At 37.1% G+C, this 21,218-nt stretch overlaps 1 protein-coding gene across 1 annotated transcript in view; it reads right to left on the minus strand.

The window, feature by feature from the left end:
* Nucleotides 1-269: 269 nt before the first annotated feature.
* The window catches only part of LOC121875449 (protein SMG7-like), a 29,139-nt gene continuing 8,190 nt past the window's right edge, over nt 270-21,218 (minus strand). The window contains exons 5-18 of the mRNA XM_042380010.1: nt 20,898-21,062; nt 18,171-18,353; nt 17,573-17,762; nt 16,827-16,948; nt 14,648-14,769; nt 12,865-13,008; nt 12,184-12,259; nt 11,624-11,744; nt 8,784-8,903; nt 7,809-7,965; nt 5,367-5,629; nt 2,289-3,557; nt 1,484-1,627; nt 270-670 (exon numbers count right to left, since the gene is read on the minus strand). Of these exons, the coding sequence (XP_042235944.1) occupies nt 593-670; nt 1,484-1,627; nt 2,289-3,557; nt 5,367-5,629; nt 7,809-7,965; nt 8,784-8,903; nt 11,624-11,744; nt 12,184-12,259; nt 12,865-13,008; nt 14,648-14,769; nt 16,827-16,948; nt 17,573-17,762; nt 18,171-18,353; nt 20,898-21,062 (3,154 nt within the window). The 3' untranslated portion in view covers nt 270-592. The remainder of the gene's footprint in view (nt 671-1,483; nt 1,628-2,288; nt 3,558-5,366; nt 5,630-7,808; nt 7,966-8,783; nt 8,904-11,623; nt 11,745-12,183; nt 12,260-12,864; nt 13,009-14,647; nt 14,770-16,826; nt 16,949-17,572; nt 17,763-18,170; nt 18,354-20,897; nt 21,063-21,218) is intronic.

The following is a 21,218-nucleotide window of genomic DNA, read 5'->3' on the forward strand; positions in this document are numbered from 1 at the left end:
TCTGTGGCTAATAACTGTCTGATACATATCTATGTAAAAGATTGGCATATCAATGTGTATCCCTACTTTCTTGAGAACTTACATGTATTCACAACTTACTTTCAACATCTGAACAATCAAACGACCTTAGCCACAGGAGTTTCGGGAGGAAATATCTCAAGTAAACAGCTGAGCTACATTCTTCGTGTGCCAAGTCATCAGCTGCACAGACAACCCAAGTTGATGTCACAACTGCAGTTGATGCTATTACTCACAGCACAGAGGAATTCGAGCTTCAGTAAACTGCCATCAAGGGATTTTCCTTGCCAATCTCCTCACAGTTATAAATACAGAGCTCTACGTATACATGCCCCAGTCACCCAGACTATGACATTGTTCTACGACTGCTTGCCCCAGTCCTGTCCAGCAGTGAGTAAACCTGAGGGCACTGCGAGCTATGCTATATGCAATATTGGAAGCTCAGCTGTACCGTGCCACTCGACTCATCGCCGACCGTATAAACGGTGGTGATTCTGCTCTGCCGTGCACCCGTGGTGGGGTCGCAAAGTGGTATCTGTTACGTTTAATTCCATCCGGACGATTCATCCCTACCTCACTTAGGAACATTGCTGTACTTCTTCTGCTCTAGGAGACGCTCCAGTGGAGATGGGCCAGGACCAGACCACAGCGACTGTGATAATGAGTAAAGTTTCTCATTTTATCTTTGTATCAATATTACTAAACACTTTAACTTATGTATCAAATAAAATTACAGATAACTGCAACTTAGTATAAAAATATTTCCAGATGCTGCACCAGGATTTCATCTTTCCTAATCCAAAAAAGAAATAAAAATAATTTTAACTGTAGGTCTATCTATCCATATCCATCCAGCTGGAAGCCATTTGCATTCTTCTCCAAGCACACCTAACTGTAGTACACACTAGACTCTCTTTCCTACACACACACCTTTCTTAATCACTTCACCACCTTATCATCCCTCTCTTATCTCACTCATGGACACATTGCTATTGTTTTTATCCTCCCTAAATTTACTCACACTATTCATTTATGTCCCTATCAGTTGTGTTGTAAAACTGTACTATACTACTGTACTTAAACCTGTCTCAGTCATATGTGATTGTAGGAGCAAGTGGCTCATGCCAAGATTTAACTCATAAATACTGTATTCCTGTAATTCCTATGGACTATCCCTTCTCCTTTAGTCCTCCTTAACCCAATAACTGCATCATTAGAGAAATCAAGGAAATCCTACAAATGAAAAAAAGCTGTACTCATCACGGGTGCTGTGTAATGAGTCTATGAAGAGAGGAGGAGAGTAACTGGCAACTGTTGAGCTCTGGTTATTGTTGTGATGCAAGAGGTGGTTGCAAATAATGCATCATACTTTTAATTACTATGAATGTTTCAATCATGTGTAATTTGAAACTAATAAAAAATTTTCCTTATAAAAGAAAAGTGATCTATTTATGACTGACTTTACCTGTTGTCCACTTGGCTGTGAATTGCTTGGGTAAAGGGGATGAGGGACTGTGCGACTGGGACCAGCTCCCATACCCATGCTGCCTCCACTCATGGGACTGAAGAGTGAATATGTGTTGCCTGAAGGTCCATCACCTTCACCACCCTATAAAATGAGATACTGTACAGGTAATGGTAAATAAAAACAATAAAAAATTATATTTAATCCTTTTTAAGGAAGTTGATAATACTGTACTGTTTAACTACAGTACAATGGCCACATTACCGGTAAGGAAGGTGGATCAATAGCAATATGCATTTCCAGAGAAATTATTTAAAAAAAATAGATGAAAAATTAGCAGACCTGATTGATGACTACACAGAATTTTACTATTTATTTCTACCTAGGGGATAAAAATTATATAAACTGCTTCTTGGCCAACATCTATGAAACATTAGGCATATGGTAAATCTTAAATAACCCTTTAAATATAAGTTTTTACAATATAAAGTGAAAGTGGGTCCTAAAGACATGACTTTCCCTTGGGGACAGTATGGATACAACCCACTGTACAATAAAGCCTTCGGTTCACCAATAGGCAGTGTGGCCGACTCTGTACCACTGACATAATTTTCCCAGCTTGTATACAGTTATCAAAATATAGCTGGGTGGACTGGGAGTCCCCTGGAATCCAACCACTGACCCATCGCACTGTTATAAGTGCAGCTCGACCTGGGGACCATCACAGTAATTCTTTTACAGTACTTTATAATCTGTTTTTAATGCAAACATATATTTGAAATAATAAATAGAAAACAACACTAACCTCTTGCATAAATGACTGCTGTCCTCTGGGTGGTTGGTTGTGAGGTATGGAGCCTGGGGGTTGTGTGGAAGGCATGGAGAGTATACCGAGGGGAACTGCACCAAGTGGGCCTACACCAGGAGGGCTGCGAGTGTTCATGGCAGGGTTGTGTACTGAGGGACCACCAGGTAGCCTGGCTAACCCAGGATTGAGCTGATCTGAACTGTGATCCATAGGTAGGTTGAGCCTTATATCAACTGGGGCATGTTGCTGCAAAAGATTTGCCAAAGTAGGAGGAGGATGATTCATATAGCTTTTGCCTTCATTGTGCCCTGGACCCCAGCCCATCCCCATGGGTGGTGATAGTCCTGGGCCCCGTGGTGGTCCCATGTCACTTTCACCAAACATATTCCTGGGACCTGACACTCCAGGACCACTAGATCCACTGACATTCTGCCTGCCATCCATACCATAAAGATGTGCATTCATAGCTCCAGGTGAGAGTAATGGATGGGTTATATGATTCATCTTGGCTTGAGAAGTGACTGGATCCATTTCCTGATGTGGTCTAAATGGTGCCTGAGTCATGCGAGGAGAATTCTCTAACCCTTGGCCTTCCGTGCCTGGAGGGCGCATCCTACATGGGTTTCCCAATCCCTCCACTGGTCCAAAGGAAGGAGGCGCACGTGTCATCCCCATCATTTCCAGCATTCTGGGTGCTGGCTCTCGCATTCTATTTGATATATCTACTCCTGGCCTCGGTGGAACAGGTCCACTAAGTTGATGGAAGCCCTCTAGAGGTGGTCTGTTAAACACACCTGCTGTTAGTATGTCAGAATGACTGGGTGTGGATGTTGGCATCTGTTGCTGTAGAACATTTTGTGGAGATGGCCCACTGCCATTTCTTTGCATATTGAAGTTTGGTCCAGAGTTCATGGGTTGGTTTTGTTGATGTAGAGGTCGACCGATGCCATGCTGGGAAGGGACATTTCCACTCATTCCACTTACTCCTCCCCAAGGAGGTTGTCCTCCAAATTGCTGGTGTTGTTGATTTGAAAAATTATTTTCAGTGGGTTGGTTCTGTCGTACAAATGAAGTTCCTTGTCCCTGAGGTGGTGTGTTAATCTGATACATTTGTCCAAGATGATGAGGCATGGGGGAACTTGACATGGGATCTCGCTGAGAACTGGGAGGCATCAGTGGTGGGGTGGAAAGTTGGCTACGATGACTGTCACTGGAAGCTTCAGATGGATTTGGAGAGATGGCTGGGGAGGGAGTCTTAAAAGTTACCTGCAAATGTGAAGGAAAATATTTTGCTACACATTTATTACATTTCATCAAAAGTATTTCTTTGTTAATTGGTAGTACAGGTATTCTCAATATCAATCTCTCACGTATGGAATCAAGAAACAATCCTATCCAGGCATCCAGGAACATTAAAATTTCTACATAGATGATTCTGATACTAACTACCTCTTGTGACTTCCTATTACTACTTTTTTGTATAATTAGGTTTCTTTACTTCCATTATCCCTCACACTTATTAAGTGAGTCAACTCTTGTTCTTTTCACATAACCTTAAATCTACAGCAAAAACTGGTAGCTGCTTTAATAAGTAACAGAAAGAACAACATGCACATGTTTTGAGCAGATATCTTGAGTACTGGTTGGTCAAAGGCAAAAAAAAAGTTTAGGAAATATGCTGAATGTGGAAAGCCAGCTTGAATACAGCATACTGGTAAGATTACAAGATATATAAACAATAATAAATACAGTATAGTACAAAGTCTTTGTATAAAGTCATTTCAATTAAGTGCTGTTTCATTATATTTTAGTCAATGAATAATTAGGTCCTGTATCCATATAAATTTGTGCAAGGTTCCATTAGCTAGAGCATCATTATTTACCAGTCAGAAGAGAGAAAACACAATTATTTTTATCTAATGGGATTTCTGCTATTGGATTCTCTTTTCAAGAAACATTAAATTGGGGTTCAACAGTTTTCATAATACAGCAGTCAACCTTACACTGCTTATACATTGCTTGGTGTTAATTATGAGCACTTTTTATTCTAGCTGTAATTTTTAAGTTGTTTCTAAACATTAATTCTCATAAGAGAGAGAGAGAAAGAAAAAAGAAAATCTCTTCTAGTTCCTTACAAACTAATCATGGAAGACTGAAAAATATCAATACTAAATGAAGATACAGGTATCCCTCAATATATAAATGGGTCAGGTTAAATAAAAAAAATTTACACAGTAATCAAACTCATTCCATTTCACCATCATTTTGAAGGTGACAAGAACAAATGCCTTCCTCCCCATTACAATAATTACAACTTGAGTTAAGCTAATATGCCTTACTTGATAAAAGCTTAACTCTAGAAATTAATAGTACAGTGATATCTCTGTTAGCCGGAACAATTGGTGCAGAGCACTTCTGGGAATGAGAGATTTCCGGGTGACGAGATGACTCAAAGCTGAAAAAATCCCCCATTCCCGGGTAATGGAAAAATGTTCTCCAAAGTTCCAGAAATTGCGCATTACATCACCTTTCAAAGCTGGAAAAAAATCCCTCATCCCCGGAATTTTCCAAGTAGCGGAAAATGCGTCTGATTTTCATCTCTCAAACCTGGAAAAAAAACTACCCCATCCTGGGAATTTTCCGGACACTGGGAAAATTTTTTCATAATTTTCCAGAAAATATGCCCCTCGGAAATCGTTCCCAAAGACAGAATTTTCCAGAAAATTCCGACTTTGGGAACGATTTTCAGAGAAAATTTAAATTTTGGCTATCGGAGAGTTCTGGTTAAGAGGGAGTCCAGCTAATGGAGATATTACTGTATAACAGCCATGGTAATATTATGCAGTATTTTTATGACTTAATAATTTCTAATGAATTCCTACACAAAAGTAATTTAATAAAGCCCATTCAAGATCTAACAATAACTTTCTTCTTGGTTCTCACTTGGGACTTGCAACAACTATCAATGATTCTGGACCATCGGAAAGGAATTACAAATGTTTATCAGTATAACTCTGTTGATACTCGACATTTATGTAGTAGTCCACCACACATAATTGGTGTTCATTCTTTTACCTGTTTGGCTTCTTGCATGGCCGAGTTCCTCTTCATAATTGCTTGCAGCGCCACATTGGTGCGAGAGCGTGGGGGACGAGGCTGGCCTTGTCCTTGGCTCTGGTGCTGCTGTTGTTGTTGCTGCTGCTGCTGCTGTTGTTGTTGTTGCTGCTGCTGCTGCTGCTGCTGTTGTTGTTGTTGCTGTGAGGGCTGGCATGAGGGTGAACTTTGTAACTGACCAGAACCAGATACCACCTTGATGCCCATACCAATACCACCAACACCTGGAAGAAGGATCAGGAAGCATAACATTCACTCATCCACAAACACATCAGTTTAGTCATTCCCAGTAAAATATTAACTACTGCATAACTGGTACAGTAAAGCCTCCGATAACGACGGTTCAACTAATGAAGATTCGTATATCAGACACTGGTTAATTTAGGACCCAATTTAATTCACGCCATTATTTTCTTTGTATTTACAATGAAAAAAAAAACATTAAATTTCCGTATAAATAATAACTAAATCCTAATATTAAAAAAACAAAAAAAACAAGCCTTGCAGACAAAGGCTGCCGAGCTTGTTAGTGGTGAAGCCAGCATCACTAGTGTAAACAATCGCAGCTGGCGGGCCCTTTGTTTTCACGCATCTGAACAGGAAAAAGAGAAAAACTTACGCAGGTTTCTTACAGCATTTTTGCATTCCTATGAGCAAGTGATGGAAGTGTTGTTACAAAAGCTAATAGAAAGTGTATAAGCTTAGCTGAGAAACTAGATGTGTTAAAACGATATGAAAAAGGTGAGAGGTCTGTGGATATTATATGGAGCAAGCAATGAAGATATTTTCTGAAGTGGATCCATTAACAGAACAAAGCATTAAAATTTAAATAAATGCAAATGACCTCTACATAAAGATGTATAATGAGAAAAGAAAGCAGCTGTGCAAGGTTCTTTCAACAGCTTTATTATCCGAAGGCCTAAACCACCAACTTCAGCTACACCATCAAATTCAGCATCACAAGCAGCTTCAACAACAACTTCAGGTTCAGCAACAGTTTCAGCAACAGCTTTATGGAAAGCTACAGCTTCAGCCAGAGTTGAACCTGATGAATTAATCATCTGAGTAAAAACTCATACAATATTCATTGGCTGTCCTTATGTTTTAGACTTTACCACCATTGGCGAGTAGAATTTCTGTTTTACATTCGTAAATATTATTTAAAACATATATGAACAGTAAATAAGTGTTGCTTTCATATTCATATGTAGAGAAATGACGATATGTTTTCACAGGTACGCACTTACTGTACATACATTAGCGTTCCCAATCGTCACGCTTTATTTCTTTATCATTAGTGGTTAGCTACTTCTAGTGTTCTATTTATTAACATTAAGTAACATTACTTAAAATATACATACAGGTATTCAATTATTTTTCATTAAGTTCACTACAGCTACAACCATGGTCTTATTTTCTTCAGTTTCTTATGTAGAACCATCATCAATCACGAAAACAATGCCATCTTGTCTCCTAGTGTGTGTTTTAATATTCTACGTATTATTAATGAATTGCATTGTTCATTTCACATATATAAACATTAACTTTAATCAAATACATATTCAGTAATAAACAATAATGAATCTTTTGTACATATTCTTAAGATAAATGACTATGTTTCCTTGAGTGCGCACGTATACATTGGCGTTCCACTATCAGTCTCACCCTTTTCTTTAATATCAGTGGTGATCTCTTAGCAACATTGCTGGAAGTTTTAGTAGCTGGTCGCTTAGGCATTGTGAGATCACACAAAACACAACTGCGAGGTCACACAAAATATACGCCAGCACATGTGAGACTGAGGCGAGCGGGAGCGTATGGCGGAGGAATACGTACACACGTTGTCCTACGCTACGGTTGAGGCACGCGGTTCAAAATTTTTGCTTGTAAGAATTTGCGAATAAACGGGGCAACCATTGCGAATAGTGGAAATGGGTAACAATAAATTGATTGCAGATAAACGGGGTTACGAATACCGAGGCTATGAATAAAGGGGTTTGCCTGTACACAATTCAAAACATTTTAAGAATATCTTTTTCTACCCATACACCAGTACATTCTTCACCTATTTCTATCTTAACATCACTTAAAGCTGCATCATTTGCTGCTTTTAAATCAACTACTCTTCACTTCTTTTAATCCTTATGCGTTTCATTTTTCTATTTACAGCAAAGAATAAATTAGAAAAGTAAAGAGTATGTACAGTCACTTGAACTTATACCTGGTACTGTGACTAACTCATTTAGCAAGATGTGGTAATTCTGAGTTTTAATACGATGAAAATAAACAGAGGTGCCACATCTCATAAAATGCACCAGCCACTGACCAGGTATAAGTGCAAGCAACTGTACATACTTGTATACCAGAAAAAATAATTCACAATAAACATGAAAGACAGCAAACCTGATTCTCTCATATCTTCACCATCTCCAGTGATTCTCAGGGACTTCTCTGGGTGCTCAGGTTGGTCTTGCTGTTGTTCACGTGTTTCCCTTGCTCGTTCCAAGGATCCCTGTGGCTTCAGAATACCAACTTTACCCCGCTTCCCAGATAATTTTTCCTGAAATATATAAATTAAGTCAGTACAGCAATTCACTAAAACTCCCAGGCTTTTAAATTTCAAGAGCATAAACTCTAATCATTATAGTAGTTAATCATGCACTCATTCTATAAAGCAATCACTCTTACACTAAAAGGCTTAAGAAATTTCACATTTCAAGCATTTAGCAGTTACAGTGTGAAACCACATTAACCCCTTCACTCTGGGATGCCACTTTTGATATTTAATTTGGCTAAAGTCAGATAATTTTATTCAGCAGAGAGGACCCTGTACAGTAGGGGTTAAAAATTCCACAGAAATATAAATACATATAAAATAATAACTGTATTCCCCCACAACTTGGTAATATTTCTTATGAACCTTTTGACATTTTCTGCTCTTGGCCATTCATTATCTAACTACCAAAAAAGATGTGTTGTGATATTTACTTTTCTTTTACTTTTATCCTCTTTGCCACTTGTCAGCTTTTTGGCTGCTTGGGCGGTCAGTTACATCTCTGTTACGCAAAGTTGGCAAGTACAGTACTGTTCATATAGTGTATTGGCTATAGGATATATCAGTACCTGCATCAGAGCTGGTCAAGTCTGGTCTTGAAGGAGCTCACACTCGGTGCCGTCACAACATTTTCTGATACATACAAACAGTGTAGTATTCTTATCCCATTCATTCCATTCCCAATCACTTCATCTTCCATTATATACTCCATCCATCACTTGCAATTTTTTTCTGTTTCCAGAGACTATCCTTGACTGTATCCTTCCTAAAATTACATAAGGCATTTGCAACAGTCAACTGCACATAGCACTACTGTCCTGTACCTCAGGTTTGGGCTGAAGGGAGAGCTGCTCAAGGGCACGAACTTCATCCACAGGTGGGCTCAGGTGTTTCATTGGCTCAAACATTAACCCTCCTGGCGAGTCTTTACTCCCTTCACAAATCTGAATTCAGGACAATACAGAAAAATGAATCCATAATCACTTCATAAACTCTTTTTAACGATGGATGAACCAGAAATCTACTTACCCGGTACCTAAAGATAGGAAACTTTGCAGCAAAACCTTTAATAAAGTATTATTCTCAGGGCCTTTTAGTGAGTGGGCTAAAAATTAGTTCTGAAAATAAATCTATTTTACCTGATGACAGTAAGTAACATGTACACCAATTCGTAAAGGAATGTACAGTGAACCCTCGCTTTACGCAGTTTCACTTTACGAGTTTCTACATTTACGCGGTACCTTGCCAGAACCGGTACCCTGCCAGAACCGGAATTCCCACTTTATGCGGTGCATACACGCGGGTGAAGTATAATTTTTTTATTTAGCTCATAAAATTCATACAAATTACCCAGCCAGAATATAATTTACATTGCTGGAATTCTTACAATTTGATGATCATTTTGAATATAAGCATCATAGATTTTGCATTAGACATACAAATTTTAGATCTAATGCAAGTATTTTGTTTACTCAGAGCAAATATGTTATCTTTTGTGCAAAATATATGACGTGTATATTCAAAATATTCCTGGTCTTGCAAGGAATCCAGCAATGTCAATTATATTATCCTAACTTTAGTCTGAGGTATTATTTATTACTAAAAATGTAGATATACTGTTATAACCCAATCATTTCTCTGGTAGGAAGGGAAGGTGGGGGTGAGGGGTAGGGAGGGAGGGAGGGACCCAGGGAGCAGGTGGGAAGAGGGGGGGAGGTGGGGTATTTTGATTGACAGATAGTATTTCGGTAAGTATATTTTGTTTATTTATTGAGAAGAGGGGGAGGGAGTTGAGTCCATTATTTGAATGGACATTAACTTGGCAACTGTATTTCTCTATTTCTCTTAAATATTAATTGTGTGCATGTACCATCATAAAATTAAGATGTTATTTTTACTAGAACATAGGTATTGTGTCGGAAAAAGTGGAGTTTGGGGGTCAGCCGGTCTCTATTTCATTTAATCCCATGTGTTATGTTGTTCACTTTATGCGTTCCTCCGTGGGTTCAATTGACCGCGTAAAGTGAGGGTTCACTGTACAGTACTCAAAATTGTATTGAATTAATTTGAAGATTCAATTATTTTCCCCAATTCTCAGCATAGGGTTATATCACCATAGAGCAATAGGGTATTCTCTGTAGCCTACCATTACACACGTGTTTTTGGGTAAAGGAATACAGTACAGTATATTCTAGAGAAACTGATCATTAAGAGATAAAACAAAGTGGATCAAGAGAGCACGAGAAATTGTATGGGAGACCGTGTTTTCCTGAGAACAACTGTAGACATGTTGCACAGAATTATGTAAACACGTTCCAAATTATAGTACAGTCTCTCCTCGACTTACGGCATATTCGACTTACTACAACCCGGACATACGACGGCCATGGTCGTATAAAGTATTTTTCACAATACATATTTTTGAGTCCCGACGTTAGTGATCGTGCTGTGTAATGACAAAATTTTCGTTTGTAATTCCCTTTAAAATGGCTGGCAAGCATAAAAGTGAGAGTTCTCATGGTGCTGAGAAGAAAAAGAGACACCCATTTTAGAATTTCTATGTATTATTTTTCACCTTTTCAACTTACAACCAATTCGACTTACGACCTGGTCGTCGGGACGAAACCCTGTCGTAAGTCGAGGAGAGACTGTATAATTATCTGTGGCATGTGGAGGATGTAATATAAATGAAGTTACAGTACAAAGCCACAAATCTGAATCCTATCTTTCCAAAAATTAAACATTTTCAAACAATGTAGGAAAAATCAAGCTTGGAATTGCATAAACTATGTAGAAATGAGTTCTGATACTTCTGCCACCAGAGCTTTGTCCACAGGTTCAGTTCACTGCCCGCCTACTCTGTTTGGTCGGGTTTTGGGTTTTGTAAATTACCCGGTATTTTCTACTTTATCTGAGAATTTACTCTATACATCTTCACCAAGATACTTATAACCACCTTGCTCGGTTAATACTCGAGAGGAAGCATTTGAAGTTAATGATCAATAAGCAATTATGACAGTAGTCGAATATGTTGGAGGATAGATATGCACAGTCACAGAAAAAAGTCCTGTCAGTCCTCTGTCCCATCCACACATTGTTAGGCCCATATATGGCACACTGTGTTATGTCTCTGACTCACAGGTTCATGAGTCTCAGGGTTCATGGATGGGATGGAGAACTGACAGAACTTTTTCCGTGACTGTACAGTGTTAAGCTAATTTACAACATTTAAAAATGCATCTCCACAACAAGAGGGTTCTGGTCCCACAATACAGGTGCTGCTCTACTTACGAACAAATTATGTTCCCGAGGCTTGTTCGTAAAACCAATTGTCTGTAAGTCCAACTTTACTCTTGTAGATACCAAACATATTGTAAAAAGTGAAAAGATAATGGATGTTTAGTAAAGTTATACCCTACGAAACAGTCTTAAAACCTAGCTCACTCTTCTCCTCTTAGGTAATGCATGTTCTATCTGTAATTTTCTTCAAAATAATCCAGTCTCATACACATTAAATCCCCCCTCAATAATGATGTTTGTATCTCTGAAAGTTTGTAAATCTAATGTTCATTAGGAGAGGAGCACATGTATTACAGGTTTGTGGCATTGTACAGTATACTGTTTTTTATCATAACTATGCTTACATTCCACTTATTTAACTTACTTTGATGACAGAATTTCCATCAATATCTTGTCCAACAAACCATTTGGCAATATCAGTCAGTCGGGAGGCTCGGATACAGTTGTATTCCTCTGGACTTGGCTTGGATAGGCCTTCACGGTACCTGAACATATTTTGAAACCCATGAATTATATGGCAACACTGATAAAATCTGATATAACATCTGAACTACAATACTGTACTTTATTGTTTTGTTTTTTTAAACTGCAAATTGTTAAATCAGTAAAAAATAACATAGTACAGGTACAGTATAATACAGTATTCTATGTTCCCCTCTGTTTTCAATCATATAAAACACTGTTGGAGCTCTTATGATGATAAAAAAATTTTTGTTAACTTATACACTGTTACTCATGCCGTACTGTTATCCTTGTCTGTATCTTTAGATGTACTGTACTGCTTTTGTCATTTATAGTAGAAAACAAAAACTTGAAAAGCTGTTCTTATTTTACACGTTAAACTTTAAAAAAAATCAAGAAAAAAAACCTCTCAACCTTCAATTTCATCAAGTATTTGGGAAAAAAATATGAAACAGCATTTACTTGTATTTGCTCAACATTTTTTGGAGTGGTTCAAAGCCTTGTAGGTCCCAATCTTCCACTAATGGCACCTCCGAATCTGGAAAAAACAAAATACAAGTAATATAATGTATCTGCACAACATTTTCATAAAGCCTGATTAAAGTGACCTGTAAAAAGTTTTGGATTTACAACTACAGTATCAGGTGATGTATATACTGTGCACAGGAAGGGCTATGCATATCATCAGAAGAATTTATAATTGAAGAAATAACACTTGCATTCAATCAAATTTACAGTACACTACAGCCATTCGTTTTGTAATATCTGACAGTACATAATTATACTAACAACAATAATGATAGCGAAAACAATAATAATTATAATACTAATAATACAAAGAAGAATAAAACAATATAGTAGTAATAATAATAATAAAATAAGTAATAATAATAATAATGGAAAACTTTATAATTGAACTGAAGGGTTGCAGTGTGCTGTGTTAGGTGAACCACATGTGATACTTTGAAGTCTTGTGACGGAAGAAAAACATCACAGCTAGATGGTTTTGGGAGGTTACTGAGGGAGATACAATGACACCTAGTGAAGAGAATGTTGCTCTTCACTACAGTAGAAAAGAGCTAAAAAAAATATATAGTTAAAATAAACAATATGACTTAGTACAATATTAAAGCTTTTAGTTACATTTTGTAGCATCAAAAGATTCCAAAGGCTGCTGCAAGTTGTTGACTAATGTGCAGAGTCCAGGCCAAATCTGCTGCTTATTCTTCATAGCTTCTGACATGAACATACCCTTCTCACAGTGAACCCACTCGAACAACAGCCGCACTGAAACATGTGTGAAGAAAAATGTTTACCATAATTCACAATTACTGTATGTGAAATATATAGATAAATATATTTTTTTGGGCCACTTATCAGCTTACTAGCCATTTGGGCAGTCTATCCAGTGTTAGTACAGGAGGAAACCTGTGGTGTTTGGTAGTGAGGGTCACACTGGATAACACCCTTCTCACGTGCGTCTGGGCCGAGGCTCGAACCCTTGATATATCGGATGACATGATCAAGCTCTTTGGGTAACTGACATGAAAAAATATTCCAAAAGCAGCCCCCATCTTGGACATTTCTTAACATATCTCCCCTACATCCCCTTTACCATAAAATCCTTTCTCACATCTGTTCAAATTCTACTTCATAATTAAGTTTCACCTGCACAGTACAGTATAGGTAAAGCTTTGAAATCCATGTAAAAATCTGTGAATTTATGTTTGCATAAAAATGGAAAACAGACACAGTATATGTGGGAAAATGATCATTATACTATATACCCTTTTTCAGGTATTATCCACTATTCGACAAAGTCACATTCACTTCAATACTAAACTCATTTAAATCTACAAAACGCAAGGCTACGAGACAGGTAATGCAGATTATACACTTCATAAAGCAAATTGTGTTGGGTTCATTCCAGGCTAGAGAGGAGGACTGGGTGCCCTTCTTGTATACAGGTTGACAACCATTTATCCGAAATTCCGAAAACCGAAAAGCTCTGAAAACCGAAAAAAAAATTTGGATTTTTTTTTTTTTGTTAAACAGGGATTAGCCCACCCAGGCATAAATCACTGATCCACATCGGGGCCTGGGGGGCGAAAATGTAATAGTAATACTGATTATAATAATAATAATTATAATAATAATTATTCATAGTAAATAAAATTTTAAATTAAAAAATACACCAAAATAAAATAATAATGATAACAATAATAATATTAAAATATAATAACAAAATTTATAATAATAATAATAATAATAATAATAATAATAATAATAATAAAAAATACAAGAGTGAAAAAAGATAAAAAGTGAGAAACATGACCTATACCTATGAATTATTATTATTATAATTATTATTATATTTTCGCCTCCCAGGCCCCAATGTGGGTCAGTGACTTGTGCCCGGGTGGGCTGATACACACATAAATAAATAAAAAAACTAACCATTCTGAAAACCGAAAAATTCCGAAATCCGAAATGCCTCTGGTCCCAAGGGTTTCAGAAAAGGGGATTGTCAACCTGTACTATTAGGTGTGCTTATTAATGGTGGAACAACACTTTAAAGGACTAACACCCAGCCAATGGGATGGGGATCAACACGAAGCTTACATGATTGAAAAAGAGACCCCAGCAATACACAGTAATGGGAAAATGCTTGGGAAGCTGTAGAATAAATCCTGAATTATATCCACACAACTAAGTTAACTATTCTGTGTGGACTGTTAAAAGTTTTTCCTTTAAGTAACTACAGTATAGTATATAATAACAAGATCAAATAGTCTCTTATTCCTGACCACTATAAAAACTTGGGCTCATGAGTACCTCAAATGTCTTATATCTCAGTGCCATCCATGAGCACCTCAAAAATCTCTCTGGCTCATGAGCACCTACAGAAAATAAAAAGAGTGCTCACCAGCAGGGAGGGCAGGATATGTCATAAGTTGGTCTGGGTCACGGATGGTATGAACAGGCAGTAAAAGAGCTGCCAGCACTCCCACAGTCAGCTCCTCCACCACTGGTAGACAGCCATCACACCTGAAAAACATCAAACACTTTATAAACAACTTCATCACATAAATCATGGCCTTTGTATCTGTTCTTAAAGATTTACTCAGGAACATGAGGAAATTATTTATTTCTATAGAATCTTTAATTTCTTGTTGGATTGTGCTTCAAATAATGTTAACTAGTATCATCACACAAAATCTATGATTTAATAACAAAATTAAGGGTTAAATTTCAACATTTCTTTTATGATTAAGATAAGGACGTGATTTACCTGCAAGACCCATACTGCTAAAACACCCCTTGGTAAACATGCCATTAAATAGGTCAAGGTCAACTGACAGAGGAAAGCTCTGCCAAGGAATATTTTATTGGTAAGGATCTTGCAGGTCACTCACTGATGATCCATAAATCATATTAAATTTGCTTGGGTACAGATATTGATATGTCTTTAAAAAACTAATTGACATTTAAAACAATTTAAAAAGGAAAATAAAAACGATTACCATACAGGTTTTGCTTTATGAAATAAGTGGCAAAGAACATATGCTTTGTGATCACTATTTTCAAGAGGTCATTCTTTACCATTGGTGACAATGTCAAGGATTCCCTAAAGTATTGTTTATTCGCTCTCTTACAACTTCTTGAATATAGGATTGATCCTGAAAGCCCACTTTCAACCAAGTCTGGAAAACCAACAGCTGGCAGCTTAGGAACCCAGGTAAGACTTCAGCACTGAAGTTGTCATTCAGCAACACATAGATAGGATGAAGAAAACTAATTGCTTAATCATCTACATATAGTGTGCTAGAGACTCCTGATGGAAGACATCGGGTGACATCATTAATTGTCATGGTAAACTAGAACACATCACCATAGTTTTTATCTGTTTGTCATGATGGGTGATTCTCCCCATTGTCCCTCACCAGATTTTTTACAAGTGGTTTACGACAGTCTACTTACTGCCTAACCACTCAGTACCCGTGAATTACATATGAATATTGCGAAGAGCATCTAATATCCTGTAAAGTAACCATTACACTTACAGTATTAATGGAACTTCCAAAAACACACGTTGCCAGTCAGCTGTGGCCTGCGAGACGGCTACACGTTGCCATAATAACATGTAAAGAAACTATAAAACTTAAGAAAAATGATTTTAATACTCTAATGTGACTTAAATATAAAGAAAATACTAAATAAAACTATCAAATAAAAAAAAATTAAGAGCATGAGTGTGTATTCTGTGGGAGAGGTGAAAGTATTTGCAGAGGCAGTGAGCAGTTTGGCAATAGCACTTCTTCTACCTTACTGTAGCTAGTTTGGATAAGTATTTCAGTTTAAACGTGGGCACCTTACACGCACCTCTGCTGTTAGTTCACTTTATCTTCTTTGCTACTGTTTGTCAAGTTAAATTTAAGCTTCGCTCAAAATTACTATTTTTTCTTATAATATTTGTACAGCACCAGTTGTTCCTGTCTCTGTGTCGCCAGTCTCCCCCAATGTGTTGGCAGCAGCTACACATGTCTCCGAGTCAGCTGGCTGCCTGGCTGTATGTCACCTGTTCTCAGCATTGGCCGGAGGGATGATGGTTTGAGGGTGGAAGGAGCTATTTTTTGTAAATAAAATATGTCCTATTGTATTTAATGATGTGCTATGTATAATTTTTATTGTTTATTGTATCAGTTTAAGTTAATTTTTGGTGTATGCAAAATAAATAATAATGACAATTGGAACCTATCCCCATAAACCTCATGTTTAACAACAACTGCCTGTACAGTATACTGCACTAGGCCTAGGACCAGAAATCCGCCAGATCCCAAAATTCGGCTCACCTTAGGTACCAAGCTTGCCAGATACTGGAATTGGTTCAGTACCTGTATTCTGATGATCTGCATAATCATTTACAGCCAGTCAGAAGTTTCCGAAAAAAGAGAAATACATAGAAGTTATCACTAAATGTTTAGTGTAACACAAATTGGTAAGAACAGCCCGAGAATGTTTAGAGTGGAGGAATGTGGTTGCCAATCTTCAGATATGAGGACGGTACTCTGATTGATTAAGTGTAACACACACACACAACTTACTCTTTAACATCCCTTGGCTTCTCCAGCTTCTCTTCATCCTTCCTCCCACCAGTCTCTTCATTTGTCTTAACCTTAACAGCTCCAGAAAAGTAGTTTAGGGCAAACAGATTCACCAGTACCATCTAGAAAAATGTTTATTCATAGTACTAGTTTCTCTCAGAAAAAATGCATATTGTTAAGAATAATGTGTCTCCATAGGACCATAAATTCAATTATAAAAACGTGCGAATGCTTAATGAAAAGAGTAATACTAAATGAGAGGAAACAAAAATAAGAAAAAATTGAGGTTGATTACCATATATCTATACAAAATAATTAATGAAGAAAGAAGGCTGGAAATAGGTATAAATATATATTAATCCATTCACTACTAGACGCTACTTTGAGTATTTTATTTAGCCAACACTGAATGATTTTATTCTGGACAAAGTATAAAATATTCAAAAGTCTATCACAAAGGTCAACAAAATACTTGTCCACTAAGAGTCTGCCTGTTAACCAAAACTTCATCTTATTTCCAAACCATTTACCTTTGCTGTAATGTCTTATTGTCCTTTAAACTCTTTCCTGAGTTTGATGTATAAAAATTTAGACTTGTTTTTGTTTTTTCAATAATTAGCATTGACAAGAAGTTTCAATAGTCTGAGACAATAACACTAAAAATTTAGAAGAAGGAAGTTGTTCACCCATAAGTGTACTGTGCTGCTTCCTGCATTCCCGTTAACAAGGTGTATCATGTACTGTACCTGTATGAGACTAGTTCTGGTGAAGGCATTTGTGGCAACCAGAGTGGACAGAGCAGAACACAGAGTTGGGAGAGCCTCTCGGGCACTGGCAGCATCTCCATGGAGGTATAGCTGGGCATGGCACTGAAGAAAAAGATTGGTGTATTCTTCTCCGGTGACTCGTGTCGACCCACTCAGTTCGCGGCTACTGCTGTGGAATTACAACAAAAATTAGTACAGAACTACATTTTGACAACAGAAATGAAAGGCTTTTACTCCCTACTTTCTCCTTGACACTTCTGTATGTCACCTTTTTTCTATAAATTGTCAGTATACAGTACTAGCTCTTTGGATGGTCATTAAGCCTTCAGCCTCAATGACCGAACTTGTGTGAGAAAAATACAGCTAACGTTTTAGGTTATTCATATAGGTACTGCCAAAAGCTTTACTGTAATCAGTTCTTATATTTCCCACCACCCTAGTTATAGCACATACAAAAATAACATTCCTTATCATCTTCTAATCCTTTATCCAGCAAAATCTTGTTTCATCATGATCAAATTATGTATACTGCACTAGTGAATAAGGTGAAACAATACTCGCAGCTGTTATATCTCACCTGGTGGCCAGCAACTTGGACAGTGTCTGTGTTAGGTTAGCAGGAGCACCAGGAAAGGGACAAGGCACGCACATTGCCCGGACATATAGTGCCACTGCTGCCAGACGGTTCCCTCGTCCAGCTTCCAAAAGGGCAAGCTGATTGTATGGATGACCACTGGTGGGCGCCACCATGACAGCATGTCTAAAAAGATCCACCAAGAGAGTGAAAAATTGTACAGTACCAATATCCTAGAATAATGTTTTAATTTATATTCATTGTCATTAATCTATTTTTCCTCTTGAATAAAACATTTGGAGAAAATCAGAATATCTCATTATTTACTCTTCCAACCTTCCCACCGCTGGTGTAGGTGGCCAGAACCTAAGTCTTCCTTCGTTTGCTGTTAAGAATTATATATACCACAACAGATTGTACTGTATTCCCCTTCAACAACAAAGCAAAAGGTTTATGTTACTTCATACAACTCTGAAAATGGCAGATGAAATTTAATGTGTAAAAATGTAAAGTACTTAGCCTAGGAGATGTAAATAAAGAAACCAGATATCAGATAAACAACACTGATATAGAGAAATCTGACTGTGGGAAAGATTAATGGATAATGATAGGTACATTCCTTAAACCAAGACAACAATACAGACTTAAGACGGGGTTAGGGACCCAAATCCAGGTCGCAAGTCGAAATGGTCGTAAGTTGAAATGGTCGTAAGTCGAAAATGCTTAAATAATATATAGAAAATCTAAAATGGGTGTCTCTTTTTCTTCTCAGCACCACAAAACTCTCACTTTTAAGCTTGCCAGCCATTTTAAAGTGAATTACAAATGAAAATTTTGTCAGTACACAGCGCAATCACTGACGTTGGGACTTGAAAATACATAATTTGACAAAATTTTGGTACGACTGAGGCAGTCGTATGTCCAGGTGGTCGTAAGTCGAGTAAGTCGTAAGTCGGGGAGTAACTGTATGTAAATGCTCGAAACAAAGCTAACAAGGTACCATACTTGGGTTATCCTGAAACTACTGAATATCTCGCATATGTGAGACTTCACTTGGATCATGTGGCTCAGTTTTAGTCACTGTACTATAGAATGGATATCGAATCCCAAGAAAGCATTCAGAGGAGGATGGCAAGGCTAATCCCGAGCATTAGGACCCTTGAGTATAGACACAGATTTAAACCCTCTGAATTTGCACTCCCTCCAGATACGTACAGTACAGTGAAGATCAAGAAGATTGAGGTGTATAAATGGAAGTCAGGGTTACACAAAGTTGATATAACAGAGGTACTCAAACTATTTAACTTGGAGCAAACTCGTAGCAAAGGTTTTAAATTAGATAAATTTAGTTTTTGGGTGGGAGATAGTTAATCACTGGTTTGGAAGTAGAGTACCAGGTTGACAATCCCTTATCCGAAATCCTTGGGGCCAGATGTGTTACAGATTTCGGAATTTTTCGGATTTCAGAATGGTTTGGTTAGGTAAGGTTAGGGATTTTTATTTATTTATTTATTTAATTTTTTTTTTCTACGGGGATTAGCCCACCCGGGCACAGGTCACAGACCCACATCAGGGCCTGGGGGGTGAAACTATAGTAGTAATAATAATAATTCATAGGTCTAGGTCGTGTTTCTCACTTTCGATCTTTTTTTCATTCTTGTATTTCTTTATTATTATTATTATTATTATTATTATTATCATTATTTTATAAATATTTTTAATATTATTATTATTACTATCATTATTATTTTATCTTTGTCTATTTTTTATTATAAATTTTATTTACTATTAATGATTATTATTATTATTATTATTATTATTACATTTTTGCCAGACAGGACCCAATGTGGGTCAGTGACCTGTGCCCGGGTGGGCTAATCCCCATAAAAAAAAAAAAAAAAAAAAGTGTTTTACTCCAGTAAAAAACTCTGTTTTCAGAGGCTTTCGATTTTTGGAATTTCGGATAAGGGATTGTCAACCCGTAATATATGAGTGGAATAAGTTACCAAACACAGTCATTAACTCGAACATGCTGGGAGGCTTCAAATACAATATAGGTTGGATAGATATACAGTATGAGGGAAATGGGTTGGGTGTAAAGGGGTTGCCTAATATGGACCAATAGACCCACTGCAGTTTCCTGCATTCTTATGTTCCTAAACTTAAGGTACATTATGTTTAAAGTATTATTGCATCAAATAAGAAACTTTAAAATTCAGACATGCAAGAATTCTTAAAAAAATGGATGGATTTGCATGAATAAAATCTTCAATAGGAACCAATATTTATTTATATGTTCTCATATTATATTTATGACTTATTGAAATCAATAAATTTTTTTAGTAATTAATATTCACTATAATACAGCATTAAACACCTTTCATGACAGTGATTATACATTTTTTCTTTTGTTTAACTAATTTGGAATCCTAGAAATCATAATTACAGTTTTTAATTGAATCATAATTGAAATTGATTACATTACTTTTGGAGGGTATCATAATCATGGCCTTGCAAGTTAATCGTAAATGATTCCATCTGTGGATGAATCATTGCATGTCTGGTCTACACCATATAAAAATGTCTACTCAAAACAGAAACACTTCATTACAAGTAAACATTATGCAATCCCTCACTTATCCTTTCACTTCCAATCATTCAATGTAACGTGTCCTGTTGTGATGTCCTCCCACACTCAGGTCCAATATAAAAGAAAGTGACCTGACTCACCTGTAGTAAGTCTCGGCTTGCTTGGCTTGATGGCGGTACCTGGCTAAGTCACCAAGGTGCACGAGACAGTACTGGCACAAGTAGAGGGCATTTTTTAGACTGCTCACTTTGGACTTCCCCTGGGTTGACCCATTGAGATCTACAGCACCATATATGCTGTCTTTCCTGTGTGGATGTTTAAATTAATGAGCTGACATAGAAATAAATAACATGATCATGGTTTACACTAAATGTTCAGGTACATATATTTTACATGTAGGATTAAATAAATCTTCAACTCTCTTTCAGGCAGATGCAGAAATGCTGCTTGTGCAAAAGTAT

The sequence above is a fragment of the Homarus americanus genome, unplaced genomic scaffold (genome assembly GCF_018991925.1).
Source record: "Homarus americanus isolate GMGI-L3 unplaced genomic scaffold, GMGI_Hamer_2.0 scaffold40333, whole genome shotgun sequence".
NCBI lineage: Eukaryota > Metazoa > Arthropoda > Malacostraca > Decapoda > Nephropidae > Homarus > Homarus americanus.